Source organism: Xenopus tropicalis, chromosome 9 (genome assembly GCF_000004195.4).
Source record: "Xenopus tropicalis strain Nigerian chromosome 9, UCB_Xtro_10.0, whole genome shotgun sequence".
In the NCBI taxonomy this organism is placed as follows: Eukaryota; Metazoa; Chordata; class Amphibia; order Anura; family Pipidae; genus Xenopus; species Xenopus tropicalis.
This window is the reverse complement of record NC_030685.2, coordinates 15,581,897-15,601,146: the sequence shown is the minus strand read 5'-3', so window position 1 is coordinate 15,601,146 and position 19,250 is coordinate 15,581,897. Positions and strand designations below refer to the sequence as shown.

General features: G+C 43.2%; 1 protein-coding gene across 1 annotated transcript in view; it reads right to left on the bottom strand.

The window, feature by feature from the left end:
- Positions 1-15,142, bottom strand: part of pemt (phosphatidylethanolamine N-methyltransferase) — an 86,317-nt gene extending 71,175 nt beyond the window's left edge. The window contains 2 exon segments of the mRNA NM_001006844.1: positions 12,597-12,704; positions 14,968-15,142. Coding sequence (NP_001006845.1) covers positions 12,597-12,689 — 93 coding nt within the window. The 5' untranslated portion in view covers positions 12,690-12,704; positions 14,968-15,142.
- Between the last annotated feature and the right edge of the window lie 4,108 nt (positions 15,143-19,250).

Here is a 19,250-nt window from a genome sequence, read left to right as displayed (position 1 = left end):
GGGGGCAAGTTTTGGTTGAATAAAAACAAGATTTCCTACCAAATAAAGCCCCTGTAAGCTGATAGGGTGCATAGAGGCCCCTAATAGCCAATCACAGCCCTTATTTGGCTCCTCCATGAACTTTTATGGTGCTTGTGTTGCTCTCCAAGTCTTTTTACATTTGACTGTGGCTCTTGAGTAAGAAAGGTTGGGGACCCCCTGCTATAAATGATAATAAAAGGCTACAAGGGACAGCAGTAGCAGTCCTAGTGCAGCACTAAATGCCTACTATAGGAACACATTAACCTCAGACATATTGTCACGCTAGATTATGAAATCAGAGCAGCTTTACGGAATGGTTGTGGAGTGATTATTTTCTGCCACTTGAACAAACAAATTGTCCGTGGCGAATCGCACACTTGTCGCTCTACAATGTACAAGTGTTAGTGGGTGTCGCTGTCAATTCCTTCCTGCAAACACAGAGAGCAGAACTGATGGCACTGACAGTGGGTGCTGAGCATACAGACCTGTATTATAATCATAATAATAATGTACAGAGGCAGAAGGAACTTCACTTATTGTCATCTCCTTGTTTCTCATAATTATCCCAGTTACAGCATGAGCCGAGGGGCCTGGGATATATGGAAATACAACAAGTCATCTGATTGCTGAGATTTACATTTACACAGAATATTGCAGCATGTATTCTTATTATATGGCCTTTATGTGACGTCACAAACTCAGCCTGGAGATTCTGTTACAAACTGTACAACAGCTGGAAGGGCAATTTGCTTTTATTTTTAGTGGCCGGCAATGTGGTACTGGGTAAATTGCAGAATACATCTTAAAGGGATTCTGTCATGATTTTTATGGGGTACTTTTTATTTCTAAATGACACTGTTTACATAGCAAATAATTCCCTCTGCCATTTAAACTTTTATTCTTGAACCAACAAATGTATTTTTTAGCTGTAATATTGGTGTGTAGGCGCCATCTCAGTGCATTGTGCCTGAGTCTGAGCTTTCAGAAGGAGCCAGCGCTACACATTAGAACTGCTTTCAGCTAACCTATTGTTTCTCCTACTCCCATGTAACTGGAGGAGTCCCAAGCCAGACTTGGATTCCTTACTATTAAGTGCTATTCTGATACCTACTGGGAGCTGCTATCTTGCTCCCTTCCCATTGTTCTGCTGATCGTCTGCTGGGGGTGAGGGGGGGGGATATCACTCCAACTTGCAGCGCAGCAGTAAAGTGTGACTGAAATTTATCAGAGCACAGGTCACACGGCTGTGACACCCTGGGAAATAAAGAATATGGCTAGCCCCATGTGAAATTTCTAAATTAGATATAAAAAAAATCTGTTTATGTTTTGGAAAACAGATTACAATACAGAATTCTGCTGGAAAAGCTCTATTAACTGATGGGTTTTGAAAAAAAAAAAACATGTTTTCCCATGTCAGTATTTCTTCAACTAGAATGGCACCCAAGCCAAACCCTGGTATGCCATGTCCCCCGAAACCAGTTAGATTTAAAGAAAAATTATACCCCCAGAACAACACTGGTCTCTATAAAAATATATAGCATAAACCAGCTCATATGTAAAACCCTGCTTCATCTAAATAAACCATGTTCATAAAAACACACTAATCCTAAATAGAAAACTGCTATTTTAAGTACTAAAGGCCACCCCCTGGGATCATACAATTCACAGTGCACACAAACAAGCCAAGGCACACATACATGCTAGGCCCCATCAGCCAATTAATGGACAGTTATGCCTTTTACTCCCATACTACTTCCTAATAAAGTTAAGGTGGCCATACACGGGCAGCTTATCGGGCACTGTATGGGCAGGTTAAAAAATTTAGTTGGATCAGGGACCGCATTGGCTCGTTGATGTGGTCCCCGAACCGACTGTGCCTATTAGCGTTGTTTTAATTCAATCGTTTGGCCCAAGGGCTAAACGACCGAATTAGCTTGAATTCGCCCGATATCGGGAAAAGATCCGCTCGCGTGTATGGCCACCTTTAGAGCTGCATTATTTCCTGTCAGCTGATCTCTGAGGGAGCACACAGCCCATCACAAAATGGCGGCTCAAGGGAAAAGATGTAAAAGGGCAATATTTACTGATATATTTATATTAAGATTCTTTAATAGGTCACTTTATATGATATACACTGTTGGTTAAGTATTCATTCGGGGGGTATAGTTTTCCTTTAATCTCTGGATTATGAGTGGTGTACGGCTCAAGGCGAAGAGTGTGGCACAATACCTGCTCAAAGAGATATGTTTTTGCCCAAAATGCACCTACCTCCCCCTCTGAAGGGAATAATTCAGTGGTAAAGGGGCCTATGAACGCCCAATGCCCTTTATTCCTACAGGGGTGTGCTGGCCTTGTTGCAGCGGGTTATTGCTGGATCTCTGTGCAGAGGCCCGATGGATCTCGGTGCATCCAGTGTACGTGGGCTGAGCTGTACAGAGTATCTGTGAATGTACGTTATGTAATACACTCACTGTTCCCTCTCAGTCTGATAGTAACATCAGTCAGGGCAGACATCGTGTTTGGTGCTAGGAAATGTTTTTAATGTCCCCTGGCCACAATCGGATCAAGAAGGAACACAAATAACAATAGAATAATTACCATAGAAACACTGTCGCAAGTAAAGTGTATTCTAGTTGCCGGGGCTACTGCACCCCAGTAAAGGGAAACTAAATCCCACCAGTAGCCATACTTGATATGGATTATATATATGTGCCCAGCACAGGTTTGCGATCCCTTATCCGGAAAGCTCCAAATTACAGAAAGCCTGTCTCCCATAGACACCATTTTAATCAAATAATTCAGATTTTTTTAAATTTATCTTCTTTTTTTCTCTGTAAAAATAAAACAGTGCTTTGTATTTGATCCCAACTAAGATATAATTAATCCTTACTGGATGTAAAATATTCCTATTGGGTTTAATTAATGTTTTATTGATTTCTTAGTAGACTTAGAAGACCCCTTATCCAGAATACCCTTGGTGCCTAGCATTCTGGATAACAGGTCCTATACCTGTATTAGAATATCTAACATTTTGACATAAGCAACATTATTTCTGCGTTATCTATAAGGACCAGTAACAAAACGGGTCAATCCGAGAGCAAAAGTGCCCAACGGAGGGGGGCTGGGAATGAAAGTGTGTCAGGAGTTCACGGGGGTTTGTGTTTATAGAGTCGAAGGCTTGGAAAATACAAACAAATGCATTAGTGAGTCTGGGGGCCTTTTAGCTTTATGCTGCTTACCCATAAGCCTCTAATTAATAGCAGTTCCGAGAATGCTACGCTTTGTTCCGCGTGTTGGTTTGTTCCGTGCGTTATTTATATTGCTGGTGAGTTGCAGCCCTGGATCACAAATGGACCCATCTTCTCGACAATTTCCAAAACAGGAGTAATGAAAGGCGAGAGTGGCCGAAATAAATGTGCATTAGCGAGCGCTCTGAGAGGCCGCACTGTTTGCCTTTCTAATGAAGCTCTTACGGGGACGCTGTTATGGATAGACAAATGGACACTCTAGGCAATGGGTGTCTTGCAAATATGGGGCTAGAATATTTTTACTAAATATTTAGCATTTCCCTTTAGACCTATGATGCCAGAGGTGTTTTCAACCCTGGGTAGTTATGCCAGCTATCAATATGCCACTGGCAAAGAGCACTTTCCAATTGCTTGAGACATGAGCTGCCATTTTACTTTCTGTCTTTATCAGCGGAAAGGTACACACTAGAGGGAGTTGCGCCATGTTGATTGCGAGGGGACATGATTACTCTGTACAAGTACATTAGAGGGGATTATAGGCAGATAGGGGGTGTTCTTTTTTCCCATAAAAATGATCAACGCATCAGAGGCCCCCCCTTTAGATTAGAGGAACGGAGCTTCCATTTGATGCAGCATAGGGGGTTCCTCACAGTGAGGGCAGTGGGGTTGGGGAATTCCCTGCCGGGGGATGTTGGGTAGGGGGTTCCTCACGGTGAGGGCAGTGAGGGGGTTGGGGAATGCCCTGCCGGGGGATGTTGGGTAGGGGGTTCCTCACGGTGAGGGCAGTGAGGTTGGGGAATGCCCTTCCTAGTGTGACTGTAATGGCAGATTCTGTTAATGCCTATAAGAGGGGCCTGGATGAGTTCTTGAACAAGCAGAGTATCCAAGGCTATTGTGATACTAATATCTACAGTTAGTATTAGTGGTTGTATATATAGTTTATGTATGTGAGTGTATAGATTGGTAAGTATAGGTTGTGGGTGCTGGGTTTACTGGATGGGTTGAACTTGATGGACTCTAGTCTTTTTTCAACCATATGTAACTATCTATGTAACTATGTAATTGTTACCTTAATAAAAATGCTGCGAGTCATAGCTATCAAAGTATACAAGTTGGACTGAACTGCTGGGAGAGTGGGATGGTTTCTGGTGGGCCCTGTCCTCTTTCTCCATCACTGAGCCCTACATGAACTCTTTGCTACCTTTTTTCAGGTTTATTTTCAGTAGTATTTCCAACATTTTTTTCCAACGTAAGAAAAATGTGAAGTCCTAGGGAGTGTTAGAACCACTGTGGGTTTCAACAGAGACACCAACTCAGTAGCGTTATAAGCCATGTGCATCATCACCATGACCCTGCTTCCGCCCAAGCCACACCTGCTACACTCAAAGATGCATCTCCTCTGCCAAGGGAACCCTACCAACCTGCCAATGAACCAACCCAGCAGAGCCACTATCAGGGGGTTGCACACTAGGAGCCTGGACTGCTGCTTCTCACTAAAGGTACAAAGTTTAAGGTGGCCACACATGTGGCGATTTTAGATCTTAGACCGATGGTTGCACGAAAGATCGTACAATGCGCCACTAACCGTTCAGGGCTGAAACGGCAGATAAGGAGTTAGAAACAATAGATTTCTACCTCCTTCTGCTGATTCAGCCCCGAAGACAGATTTTGCTCAGATGCCTTCTATGGCGCCCGATCAAAATCTTTAAACCGCCCGATCGGTGAGTCGACCGATATCAGCAGCTTCCTGCGATATCGGTCGACTCACCGACTTGCCATACACACACCGAATATTGTACGAAACGAGGTTACGTACAATTTTATTGGTGCGTGTATGGCCAGCTTTAGATAGATTGTGGTTGGGCAGATAAGGGACTATTTACTGATATGCAGGTTGGAAGGGGTCTCTGCCTCTCCTCTATTGCTTCACAGCTATTTTAAATCACATATTTTATGTGTTATGTGTTTTTCTTAGCAAGAAGAGAATGTTTTGTGGTACGTTAGCAGTAGGTGGAACCTAGGCTTGAGGTTCTCCACTGAGCCCTTAGTGCCCCAGAAGTAGTTTATTCCTGAAGCGCGTGCCTGTTCCAAGAAGCTATAGCCAAGGCACTTGAGCCAAAGCAATATCAGAGAATTAGACATAAATGTATACATTGGCCTTTAATACACTTGACGCAAACAATATGTTAAAGAGTTATGGGTTCAGATGTCTCTCAGCCTTGGCCTGCTGTGCTAATGTACCGGAGACACAATATATTCTATTCACAAAGAACGTTGAGATCTCGGCTCTCTGATGTGCAGCTATAGAATGCGCTTGTAAAAACCATTCCCCAGAGGGTCTTATTTTACTGCCTTACATGCGTTCGGCTAGTGTTCTACCCTTCATGTTATAGAACATTCTGTTCTACTTCTGCCTCTCAGCATAGGGGAGAACTGCAAGTCTGAATCATGGGGGCACGCAGAGACAGATTTGGGCTAATGATCAAAACAAAAGCTTTCAGACAGCCCTTCAGATGTCGAGGAACTCTAACTGCCACCTACAGGCCTTTCCTGGAATGGTGGGAAGCGTAGTCCTGCTAGATGGTTTGGTCCTGATCTAGAAGTTGTGTACAAGCTAGGGTTCCATCTTTTCTATTAATACTGGCTTTTAGGTTGGAGGTGGGCAGTGATGTTACTTGGGGGTGGGGAAATGGGCGGACAAGGCAAGGGAATGGGCAAATGGGGCGGAGTAATGGGCAGATGGGGCGGGGCAGAGGCTGGCCTCTATATAAAAGGGAAAAGAGATAGGGAAGGGAGGGATTATAGGTAGGGTTGCCACCATTGCAAATTTGTAATACCAGCCCTAGTTGGCGAATACCAGCTGGGTGGCAACCCTCGTACCAGCCCCAGGCCAAGGTTAGCAAACTGCCTTATTGCCCCGAGTTCTGCAAAATCCATCTTTTCACATGCATAGAAAATAAGTCAACAGTGGGAAGTGGGTATATAGGGGGAGCTTTGTATATATTAAAACCAACCCACCTGCTGGTTTGCCAGTGCAAGTGAAAAATATGAATGCTACGGTTTGCATTAAATCATTGCCATTAGCTTTTTAAAAGGAGTTTTCCATACTCTTTGCAGTAATCCTATGTTCCGAGTCCTTGGAAAAGAACATATTGAACAGAAGGGGTCGGGTGGCCGTACACAAAGGAGTTAAGAGATATTTCACGCAGAGCGGGCCCATGTTACACGGAGGCGGTACAGTCTGTACCTGCAGATGCTGCTGAAGCACGGCGCTAATAACAAAACACACAAACGGCAGGAGAAACCCAATCTCCCAGCCTATACACGCACCAAATCCACAATCACTAAATGTACGTGTCCATTTCATTGCCCACAGCCTGCCGCTGCTCAGCCCGGGCTTGCGGGATTGGGTTCCATGTTCTCCGCTGCGGCACCCTCTGGAACATTTCCCATGAACAGGACGACGGCATGGCTGAAACTGCGTGAAAGGGCAGTAACGCAGAAGAACACCATGGTACGGGCCAGAAATATAAAGTACTGAACATGCAAAAAAGGGGCACAGAGTGGGTGGTTCCGACATTTTGGCTCCTAATAATGCAAAATCTCCAAAATTGCCAGAGGAGGTCCTTTAAAGGGGAGGTTTACCTTCAGGATAACTTTTATTATGTTATAAAATGGCCACTTTTTAAATCGGTCTTAATTTTTTAATTTGATATAGTTTTTGAATTATTTGCCTTCCTTTTCTGACACTTTCCAGCTTTCAAATGGGGGTCACTGACTCCGGCAAGCAAAACAACGACACGTTTCACACCATCCTCTGATGAAAGGCCCAATGATGCTTTATGAAGGCGGAGTTTGGGGATCATGTGGCATTGGGATGCACCTGTATGTCATTTGGTATGGTTCGCACAATTCTGATTTGATTTATTTTATTGAATTCTTGTGACCAATAAATGTTTTATATGCAACTCCATTAATTTGTTAGTTTGTTAATTATTGTCTATGAAGATTCTCATTCATCCAGGTCATGAAATACAGTATCTAGTAGACTTGAGTCAACTGGACAATTGGACTTTTCTGAGTCTTTCTTGAAAACTTTTCACCACTCATCCGAGTGGCTTCTTCAGTACAAATGACTGGTAGGGAATTCCCCGGTATTTAAACACTTGGTGGTAGTATAGTCACAGATGTCCAATCACAATGGTTCCATTGAACTTATTCAGTTAGGAGTTAGCTGAAACTGACAGGTGTAAGAAGGTAAGTTTCAGTCACAATGGTACCATGATTCCCATTGATGCGGGTGTTAATCCTTCAAAGTACATGACTGGAAGTGTGAACTGTTGTGAAACCGCTGGGGTAAGGATGTCAAAGCGGCATTGTATGTAGATGACACGCGGTGTCGCAGGCCCCCTTCTCTGTTCAGAGATGGTTTTTCCAGGCTGGCATAAATGGCCTCATTCATACCTCTTGTTAATTATTGTTACTTTTTATTACTTATCTTTCTGTTAAGACCCTCCTCTAGTCATATTCCTGTCTCTCCTGCTTGGTTGCTAGGTTGAATTAGACCCTAGCAAACAGACCTACTGAAACTCCAAAATGAAGAGCTGCTGAACAAAAAGTGGAATAATTCAAAAACCGCAAATAATAACAAATGAAGGCCAACTGCAAATTGTCTCAGAATGACTACATCATACTAAAATTTAAAGATGAACAACCCCTTTAATACACCCAAGATCCTGGCACCCTGATAATGCTTTAAAAGAATATGGCTCAGGGAATTCTGAAAAGTTTTATTGCGAGCAAGTTAAGTGCGTATGTTAAGCTTCATATGAGGAATTATGCAACGTGGCCGCACACTTGACCGCAAACGCAGAACAGAGAACTGGGAGTCCTACAGTATTTAATTATGAAATCGTATTAATTTCTAAGGATGGCAGCCACTCAGAGCTTTCCGCAGTTCTTACAAAGCCCAGCACTCATCACCTAATTACACAAACGAGATTACATAAATTCATAACTGTCTGTGTCTGTAACTGGTACCCCTCTGCTGATCAGACAGATGGACGTTTACTACCAAAGCCCTCCAATGTGGGTTTGTAAAATCTGATTATGCATACTGTACAGGGTCGGACTGGGGGGTGCAGGGCGCCACTGGGGCATCTGCCTCAGGGGCATCTGTACCCCCCAATGGCCCCCGCCACCTTCACCCCCCTCTCCGCAGAGGCCCCCCAACACCCTCCGACCCCCTCCCCCAAGTGCTCCTTACCTGCGGCCCGCTGGGGGAGAGAGACAGCAAATCCAGGGAGCACCCTGGGGGGATCAGATCTGGGCGGCCAGGGCCCACCGGGTTTTTCCCGGTACCCCAGAGGCCCAGTCCGACGGTGATACTGTAACGATAACTCCAGACAGTGTACCTTTAAACTAATTTGTAGAATGAATGTAGATAGTGATAAATAAATAGGTAGATAAGTAATAAAAAGTAGCCCTAACAATAAAATTGTACTGCCACAGAGAAATAGTTTTTGCCTGCTGGGGTCAGTAACCCCCATTTGAAAGCCGGAGAGAGGCAGAAGAGATAAGACCAACTGCAAAATTGCTAGGAAGAGGCCATTCTGTAAAGGAGTATAATGCAAGTACTGGAACGCAGTAAGGCAGAACTTCAGACGGACATGCCCCTTGTCTCTATAAGAACAACATTTGACCTTACTGCACTGGCCTAAAGGTCTAGAACCTCTATAACAGGAATGATCCAGGCCTACAAAGGTGTATGCAGGGGTCCCCCATCGTGGATCTTAGTTTGTTGCAAACCTTTAGGCAGAAAATGAGGTTCACCTGTCATAGAAGCTGATGTTTTAAATGTTTTTTTTTTAATATTTTGAGTGTTTTTTACATTGGATAAGCTCAATACACAATGCAGCTGTGTTCTGCTTGTGAATTGCACACATCCACCCATGGACGGGCCAAGCCGACTGGTCGACCACCTCGCCCCTGCCCTCTCCCCCCACCACGCCCTGCATCCGCCATAAGGACTTTTGTTCCATTTTTCCTATTTTTATCATTTTGGCACTGAAGGAAATGGTTAACACACTGCTGCACGCTCCAATCACAAATAACAGTATTGTTGTGTCTATGAAGATTCTCATTCATCCAGGTCATGAAAAACTCAGAAAAGTCCAGTTGTTTTAGACTTAATTCTACTAGATACAGTATTGTTGTGGTTTTGCCTACTTGGCACAGGCACTGAAGGTCAGACAGGAACCTCCCAAGCCTTAATATAATACAGTGTAAAAGTCTGGCCTGATATTTGCACTATTACAAGGGACACGTTGCTGTGATAACGTTAAAAGACTCGACTTTTCGCACTGTGGCCAAAGAACATACGTCACGGGCCAAGTACGCCCTAAATAACATACACACATGCTGACTGCTTCATTCAGACATCACTTGCCTTCGTCAGACTGCCTTATTTTTAAGTGACCATAATAAACCCCATTGCAGCACCCTTTCTTGGAACACTGCAGAACATCATAACAGCTGGGAAGTCACCAAATGGGGAAAGTAAGGGGGGGCGGGTTCTAGGTTCCAGTACCAACCAATCTGATGATGCTTTTCTGTGTTGGAACTGTATTAAACCAGTGAAAGCTTACTGCTCATTCGCTGTTGTACTTTAATGGAATAAATCCCTAATATCTACTAGCACTGGAAATCCGTTTAGGGCAATGACAGATATAGCTGTTTGTCACCCGGGGGAAGAGGCAAGAAAAAATACCTTGTAATGCCAAGGAATGAGGTTCGCCACATGTTTATTGTATTACAATGCCTTCTTCTGCATTACAAGGTATTTCTAGATGCTTTGCCACAGTGTAAGAGAGCGATCCCCTATGGCCAACAAATCTTGGTGAAAGCAGACCCATTTCACTGGAACCATGGCTGGAAATAGGGGTAGGCAGAAGGGGTTGGGGGGAGCGGGAAGAAAGGAAGTTTCTTGGCAGTCCTTGTCATTATCCAAGAGGGTCACATTTACATTTGTTTAAACTGGTGATCATCAGATGCTACCTGCTGATTGGTCACACTGGGTAACTAAACCTAGTGCACATTTTAGCACATAAAGTTCAAGCCCTTGACTCAATTACACTGCTAGCCCAGCATATCTACTCTTGTTATTCCAAATCCTAGTACTGTGTTCCCCTGACAGATAAAACTGTGCTTTTGTCTTGAGGGTACAAAATGTGCGCCTGTTTGGGACTGTATCTCTGCTGCTTGTACATTTCTGGATAAAAAGCAAGGGCTTCTGCCCATTGTTGTTTCAGAGAATTCTCCCTCCTGGTTATTGGTACAGTTTTATTTCATTCTGTCTTTGAAACGGGCATAGGTTACATACCATTCTCTAAATAACCATTATTACAAATAATGGACATACTGCAGTGTTCTCTGATTTTCACGTCAAGGTAATAGTGGAAAAACAGCACAAATACACAAGGATAAATACTGTGCCCTCCAAAGCACAAAGCGTTTGTATTGAGCCTGAAATATATGTCATGTATAAAAAGCATGTTTCTGCTTGCATAGGGTAGTATAATCCCTTTCCCTTTTAGGGTGAAGACACACGGAGCTACTAGTAGAAGCTACTTGTCACGGCTACTAAGGAAGCTGGCGGATGGGAAGATTAGTTGCCAACGAAAAATCTCCCAAGATGCCATCCCATTGTCAAGAATGTAAATCACTGGTGGGATGACATATGTGTCGCTTCGTGTTTTCAAAGTCGCCTGAAATTGAATCACAACAACTAATCTATCCCATCTGCCACCTCCCAAAGGGTAAAGTCATGGAGCTACTTAGTAGCAGCTACTTAAAGAACATAGAACATAGCTTAGCAATGCACAGGAAACAGAGTAGCTACAAAAAAAGCACAATATAAATATATTCAAAGTGAAAATTTAGTGGTGGGCCCTAGAGAGGAAGGGAACATAGACAGAGTTATCTAGGCAGAACATTTTAAAGGAGAAGGAAAGGCTAATAAAGAGTTAATCTCAAGCTGCAGGCATACTGTCAGTTCTCTCAATAGTGCCCTTAAGTCTCCCCATATTTCTCCCGTTCAGATGATCAGAAGCCTCATAGGGAAAAAGAACACTGAGCACCAAGACCAAGACCCCTTTACATGCTCAGTTTGTAAGACTATGAGGAAGCTTCCTGCTGATTGGCTCAGATCCACATTCCTAAGGGGTGGGGAGGGAGTTCTTAGCATTCTTGAGGGAGGGGGGAGCAGGAGAGGGGAGAGAGAGGAGAAAAAGAAAGAGACAACAAATCCTGTATCTTTTGACAGAAAACTCAGTGCAGCGTTTCCGTCAGTGCTTATGGCTGTATTTACATAGACCTTTCTGATAAAGCTTACTTAGTTTTTACCATTCCTTCTCCTTTAAGGATAGGTTTTAAAGTTCAATGTCAGCAATAATGCCCCCAGGAGCTCTAGGGGGCAACTGTTGTATTTGGGGGTCTGTGTGTATAGATGAATCAGGCAAAACCGAAGTCTTTAATTCAGTGACCTGTTGTTGAGGCAACAGGCAAGAGTACGGCCACTCTAGTAACAAGCCTGCTTTGCAGCTCTACACAAAACAAGCTTGTTGTGCTTGGTACCTAAGCATCCAACATATTTCCAAACAGCAAGTTGACTTCTGAATATTAATTCAGATTTAAGGGTGTCAGCACTCAACAGCTGCACTGCATTCTAACACCCCAATTTATCATGAATCCCCAGAAATTAACAATTAACTGATTGCAGGTTAACAGGGGAAAGTACAGTAAATCTATCAAAATCTGTAATTTCTACCAAACTGTAATCAGTAAGGCAACTAAAGAATATTTTGTATAATGCCATCCCCTTTACACTGCCTCCATCCCACTATGGCCCACGGTGTACCTTCCAGGCCCACGGTTGCATGTGAGAGCACTGTTGCAGTGACACAGGCAATCAAGTGGGTTCCATGGTTAGACAGACCCTGGTCCAGTCACATCCTCTGCCCTCAGTTCATGTCAGAATGCTGATATTTAATGGGGGGGGGGGGTGATTTTGGACCATCCCATGTCAGCCAGTGAGTGAACATTTTCTATTACAGTCATCTTGTATTCCTGGGCACTGAGGCAGAAAGAACCATCCCCAACCAATTATTATTCCACTGGTGGAAGTATTGTTTCTGCTCAGCAAATAATATAATTTTATAATGTTATGATGCTGTTTTTATACCCAGTGCTTAATCCCAGGGTATAAAAACAGCATCATAACAGCTACACCAGCTAATACCAGCGCCCTGCAAGTGGCTGCATACTCACCAAATTCCAGAACAAAGGATTGAAGACTATACAGAGTAAAGCAATGAGAAAACGGGTGTCCGTCAGCACCACGTACTCCAACAGTTCTGCCATGATGGACAGATTCACCTAAATTGAAAAGAACATTTAATTTAAATGCACTCAATATATACTCATTACACATTTTCACTGGTTTAAGTTAGTTATGTGGGAATGTATTTGCTACTGAAAGCAGTGTCTGTCTGTTCCTTCTCTGCACTGCTTCTCCCGACTGTTGAAGAAATTTCCCACAATACCTTGCAGGTACCGTCACAGGTCTATTAATCACAGAACATGCAAGGCATCATGGGTAGAGGAGTCATGGCTAGAGGAGAGCTGGGCAATCTCTGCCCTTTACACCCAGTTCCAGTCAGGACTCTGCAACAGCGGCACATAACAGGCTGACATTGGACAGGGGGAATTGATTTTGGACCCAATCCTGTCAGCCATTTTTGGGCACCCAGGCAGAAGGAATATAGTGCTGAGTACAGGCCAGAGAATGGACAGGAGATGGGAACAGACAGAAGGTGGGGCAGGGAGCGGGAAGACAGGTCTAAAAGAGACCCACAAATAACCAATACTTCCTTAACCTATAACCTCATATAAACCTCCCAAAACAAAATCAAGGGGCTAAGCATGCTGAAAACTGTGGTTCTGCAACACATGGGGGTATATTTATTATTCTGTGTAAAAAGTGGAGTAACACATTACCGGTGATGTTGCTCATAGCAGCCAATCAGATGCTTTGCTCGCATTCAAGACTTTGCAAGGGCTGCCCCCCTTCTCTGGAATTCACTCCCACAAACTGTCAGACTTTCTCTGCCTTCAAGAGATCTCTAAAAACACATTTATTCAGAGAAGCTTACCCTAATCTAGTTTAGCAATACCCTGTGCCCCACCTCTCACAACTCTGGTCATGCCCATTCCCACACCTTGTCTCAACCCTTTCCCCTTGTAGATTGTAAGCTCTTTTGGGCAGGGCTCTCTTCCCCTCTTGTATCGGTTACTGATTGCTTTATATGTTACTCCTTGTAGATTGTAAGCTCTTTTGGGCAGGGCTCTCTTCACCTCTTGTATCGGTTATTGATTGCTTTATATGTTACTCTGTATGTCCCATGTATGAAACCCACTTATTGTACAGCGCTGCGGGATATGTTGGCGCTTTATAAATAAACGTTAATATCTATCTATAAACTATCTATCTATCTATTTATCTATCTATCATCTATCTATTTATCTATCTGTATGTCTATAATGTATCTATCATCTATCCTTGTAGATTGTAAGCTCTTTTGGGCAGGGCTCTCTTCACCTCTTGTATCGGTTACTGATTGCTTTATATGTTACTCTGTATGAAACCCACTTATTGTACAGCGCTGCGGGATATGTTGGCGCTTTATAAATAAATGTTAATAATAATAATGTAGAGTGTAAGCTCTTTTGGGCAGGCCTCTCTTCCCCTCTTGTATCGGTTATTGATTGCTTTATATGTTACTCCTTGTAGAGTGTAAGCTCTTTTGGGCAGGGCTCTCTTCACCTCTTGTATCGGTTATTGATTGCTTTATATGTTACTCTGTATGTCCAGTGTATGTAACCCACTTATTGTACAGCGCTGCGGGATATGTTGGCGCTTTATAAATAAACGTTAATAATATCTATCTATCTATAAACTATCTATCTATCTAATATCTATCTATCTATAAACTATCTATCTATCTATCATCTATCTATTTATCTATCTGTATGTCTATAATGTATCTATCATCTATCCTTGTAGATTGTAAGCTCTTTTGGGCAGGGCTCTCTTCGACTCTTGTATCGGTTATTGATTGCTTTATATGTTACTCTGTATGTCCAATGTATGTACCCCACTTATTGTACAGCGCTGCGGGATATGTTGGCGCTTTATAAATAAATGTTAATGTAATGTAATGGTTTTCTAACTGTTGAAATCTAATTAATGAATGGTTGCTATGTGCAACATCCCCGGTAATGCTTCACTCCACTTTTTACACAGCATGATAAATATACCCCCTGGTGTTCCAGGTTAAGAAACTGGGCTTATTTATCAACAAATGTGTGTAAACCATAGCCGCTTGCCAGATTTTTGCTTCCTTTCTCTAACCTGCAAAAAATCCACTCAGTTGCTATGGGTTGATACCTGGATACCAATTTGCCCACAGCTGATAAATAAGCCCCATTATATGCATTATCACTTACTTCCACCAATCACATAATGTTTCATTTTTCAGCTCCCCATTCCCCCCATAAATATAGGGAGCACCAGTAATAAGTTTATCCCACCACAAGAGTTGGTTCATTCTTCATCCCTAGTAACACCTGCCTCACTTACCTGCGAATAATCCAGATTGCCCAGCCCCCCACAGCAGTCCAGCGGCGCAGAGGCAGCAGAACGTTCCAGCCTGACTTATTAAGCAAAGTCCAGACAAAGGGACGGGCAGGGCCCCCGGGACATCACCTCAGAGAGCAAAGGTCCCTCCTCACAATGGGACACTGTCACACACGTGAAGCCAGCATGGCACTTCCTGGTTAGATTGTCAGAGCACTCCTGATTGGCTGCAGAGTAATGATGCTGCGATTGGCTTGTCACATCTGATCTCTTATTGGCCCATACGTACGAATGAGCCCGCCTACTCAGGAACAGAGTTGGCAAAGCTAAAGCGGCGTGGTTGCCTTGACTACAACATCCGCATGTACCTTTTCCTGTCACCGAGCTCGGCAAGTACCCAGCATGCTCAGTTGGTAATACAGAAACCTAATGGGGAGATCAGAGATAGGGAGGGCTCTCTCAGTGTCAGTGTAGGGTGCAAAGTGATGGGAATGTTTTTGCAATAATGTGAGATTGTAAAGGGGAGATTTTCCTTATGTAATAGGTGTAACTATGAGGTGCCCCCCACAGGCGCACACAGAAAACCCTTCCAGTCTCTCCTGCCCCCAGCAGCTTGCTCCCAGGTAGGAAAGTGGTTGCCAAGGAAGGAATTTCTTAACTACAGAGGAAGTGGACCCAGGTTCTGGCCCCCTGCGACCATTGTATGTATGTATGTATGTATATCTTTATTTATAAAGCGCTACTCATGATAATGGAAAAATACAAAGTACAACAATAAATACAATAAATACAAGGTGCAGTTGGAATAAGAGTCAGAAACACAAGATGAAGGAGGTCCCTGCCCCGTAGAGCTTACAATCTATATTGGGTCTGCTTCCTCTATAGTTCTGCCAGTGCACCAAATGCAACAGGGCTGCCGGGGCAGCTGTAATATTGGTGTGTAGGCGCCATCTCAGTGCATTGTGCCTGAGTCTGAGCTTTCAGCCAGCGCTACACATTAGAACTGCTTTCAGCTAACCTATTGTTTCTCCTACTCCCATGTAACTGGAGGAGTCCCGAGCCGGACTTGTATTTCTTACTATTGAGTGCTATTCTGATACCTACTGGGAGCTGCTATCTTGCTCCCTTCCCATTGTTTTGCTGATCAGCTGCTGGGGGTGAGGGGGGGGGGGATATCACTCCAACTTGCAGCGCAGCAGTAAAGTGTGCCTGAGTCTGAGCTTTCAGAAGGAGCCAGCGCTACACATTAGAACTGCTTTCAGCTAACCTATTGTTTCTCCTACTTCCATGTAACTGGAGGAGTCCCAAGCCGGACTTGGATTTCTTACTATTGAGTGCTATTCTGATACCTACTGGGAGCTGCTATCTTGCTCCCTTCCCATTGTTCTGCTGATCGGCTGCTGGGGGTGAGGGATATCACTCCAACTTGCAGCGCAGCAGTAAAGTGTGCCTGAGTCTGAGCTTTCAGAAGGAGCCAGCGCTACACATTAGAACTGCTTTCTGCTGACCTATTGTTTCTCCTACTCCCATGTAACTGGAGGAGTCCCAAGCCGGACTTGGATTTCTTACTATTGAGTGCTATTCTGATACCTACTGGGAGCTGCTATCTTGCTCCCTTCCCATTGTTCTGCTGATCGGCTGCTGGGAGGGGGGGGGGGGGGGATATCACTCCAACTTGCAGCTAAGCAGTAAAGTGTGACTGAAGTTTATCAGAGCACAAGTCACATGGCTGTGGCACCCTGAGAAATGAAGAATATGGCTAGCCCCATGTGAAATTTCAAAATTAAATATAAAAAAATCTGTTTGTGTTTTTGAAAAACAGATTACAATGCAGGATTCTGCTCGAGAAGCTCAATTAACTGATGCATTTTGGAAAAAAAAAACATGTTTTCCCATGACAGTATTCCTTTCAAGGACACTTTTTCATTAAAATGAGGCTGATATCCCTCAACCTTTTTCTACCTAACTTATAGTTCATCCAGGAGAAGGCAAAAAAAGAAAAACTGTAGCTGCCTACAATTTACTTCAAAAAGGCGAGAAAAATCCCTTCCTGACTACAGAGCGCCAACTGGACCAAACCATAGAGGAGCATTGTAATATGAGCATTAGTGTCAGTGACCTTGTACCTTTTCACTTGCTAATCACATAAAAGACAATGTAATTTCCCCTCAGGAATATTTTCAGTTGCCAGTTTACACTGGGTATTTTCAGTCACAATGCTGCGCGGAGGTTCTCTAGGAATTGTGGGTGAGGGCAGGTGCGCTTGCGAGCGGCTCAGCATGTTATGTCTGTAGATTGTGCCGCTAAACCCCATGTACCTTGCCCGGGATCAGTGACGGCCACACTACGCACTGCGGGGGGGGGGGGGGGGGCAGGGAACAGCTGTTTCTGACCTGGATCTCCCTCTTGAAACTCTATACCCCTCTGCGCAGCTCACCTTTCCTGTATCATGCTGTCCTTGTTCTTCTCTGAAAATCCATACTGGTTTATTCATTCTCATTCTATGCATGCTTTTCCCGACAATCTACCTTACATATACATAATGGGCTTTATACCGGTATAGAATCTTATTACCTAGAAACCTATTATCCAGATAGTTCCAAACTATGGGAAGGTCATCTCGTGTAGAGTCCATTTTATACATATACTTCTGTCTTTTCTGTATTAATAAGACCGTACTTGATGTAACTTTTTGTATGATGTAGAGAGTTATTTTCTTAGACAATTTGAAACAGATATTTTTTTAATTATTTGTGGGGGGTTTTTTAGCAACTCTCCAGATTGGAATTTCAGCAGTTACCTGGTTGCTAGAGTTCAAATTACCTTAGCAACCAGGGAGTGGATTGAATGAGAGACTGGAATATGAATAGGACCTGAATAGAACCGTAAGTGATAAAATGGAACACTAACAAAGCATTCTATGCATGCTTTTCCCAACAATCTATCTTACATATACATAATGGGCTTATACCGGTATAGAATCTATTACCCAGAAACCTATTATCCAGATAGTTCCGAACTACGGGAAGAGTTCATTTTATACATATACTTCTGTCTTTTCTGTATTAATAAGACAGTACTTGATGTAACTTTTTGTATGATGTAGAGAGTAATTTTCTTTGACAATTTGCAACTGATATTTTTTTTTAATTATTTCACTTTTTTTTCAGCAACTCTCCGGATTGGAATTCCAGTAGTTATCTGGTTGCTAAAGTTCAAATTACCTTAGCAACCAGGGAGTGGATTGAATGAGAGACTGGAATATGAATTGGACCTGAATAGAACTGTAAGTGATAAAATGTATCAATAACAATAAAATTGTGGCCTCAAAAAGCAATAGTTTTTTGGCAGCCAGGGTCAGTTAACCGTATTTCAAAGTTGTAAATAGTCAGAAGGAGAAGGCAAATAATTCAAAAACTATAAAAAATTATAATAATTAAGGACAATTAATTAGAACTGGCCATTCTATAACATACTAAACATACTATATCATACTAAAAGTTACCTTTACAGGAGAAGGAAAGTCATTTTGGCATTTTACTGCCAATAGATTTGCCACATTAGTGCCACCTAGAACAATATATTTATTCTGCAGAAACCATTACCATACCGGAGTAAACAGCTTTAGAAGCTTTCTCCATTTGCTTAAGATAGCAGCTGCCATTTTAGGTAGCTTCCTTCCTGCAGTCTAGCCCTTATAGCTCAGATCACACATTCCTAAAGGAGGGGGGAGGGAGTTCTTAGCATTCTAGTGGGAGGGGGGAGAGAGGAGAGAACTGTGCAGACTCTGGCTATGGGAATTAAGGACGTTTCTGAGAGAGGAAGTCAGACACTGGAACATCATCAATAAATCCTGTGTTTCTTTTGATAGAGGACTCAGTGCAGCGTTTATGTAAGTGTTTATGACTGTATTTACTTAGACCTTTCTGATAAAGCTTACTTCGTTTTTACCTTTTCTTCTCCTTTAAGGTGAGCCACCTCTTTAAGGTAAGGTGCTGCAAATTACAACAAAAGCCCCGTACCCGAGCATTCTGCATAATAGGTCCCATACCTGTACAGACAAACTTCCCGCTTTGTGCCCACATGCAGATCCAAATCATGCTGATCCAAACATTGGCCCTGAGGCAATGGCTGGAAAAGGCAGTGTATTGCCATCTTAGGGCAGACGTTGTCACACTTTGACTCATGAGGGTGAAACCTGAAGGCCAATTAACATGAGAGCTTGAAGCTAATGGACTCTCGTTGATATTCCTGGATGCCCTGTAGGGTGAAAATCCTTACCTGTA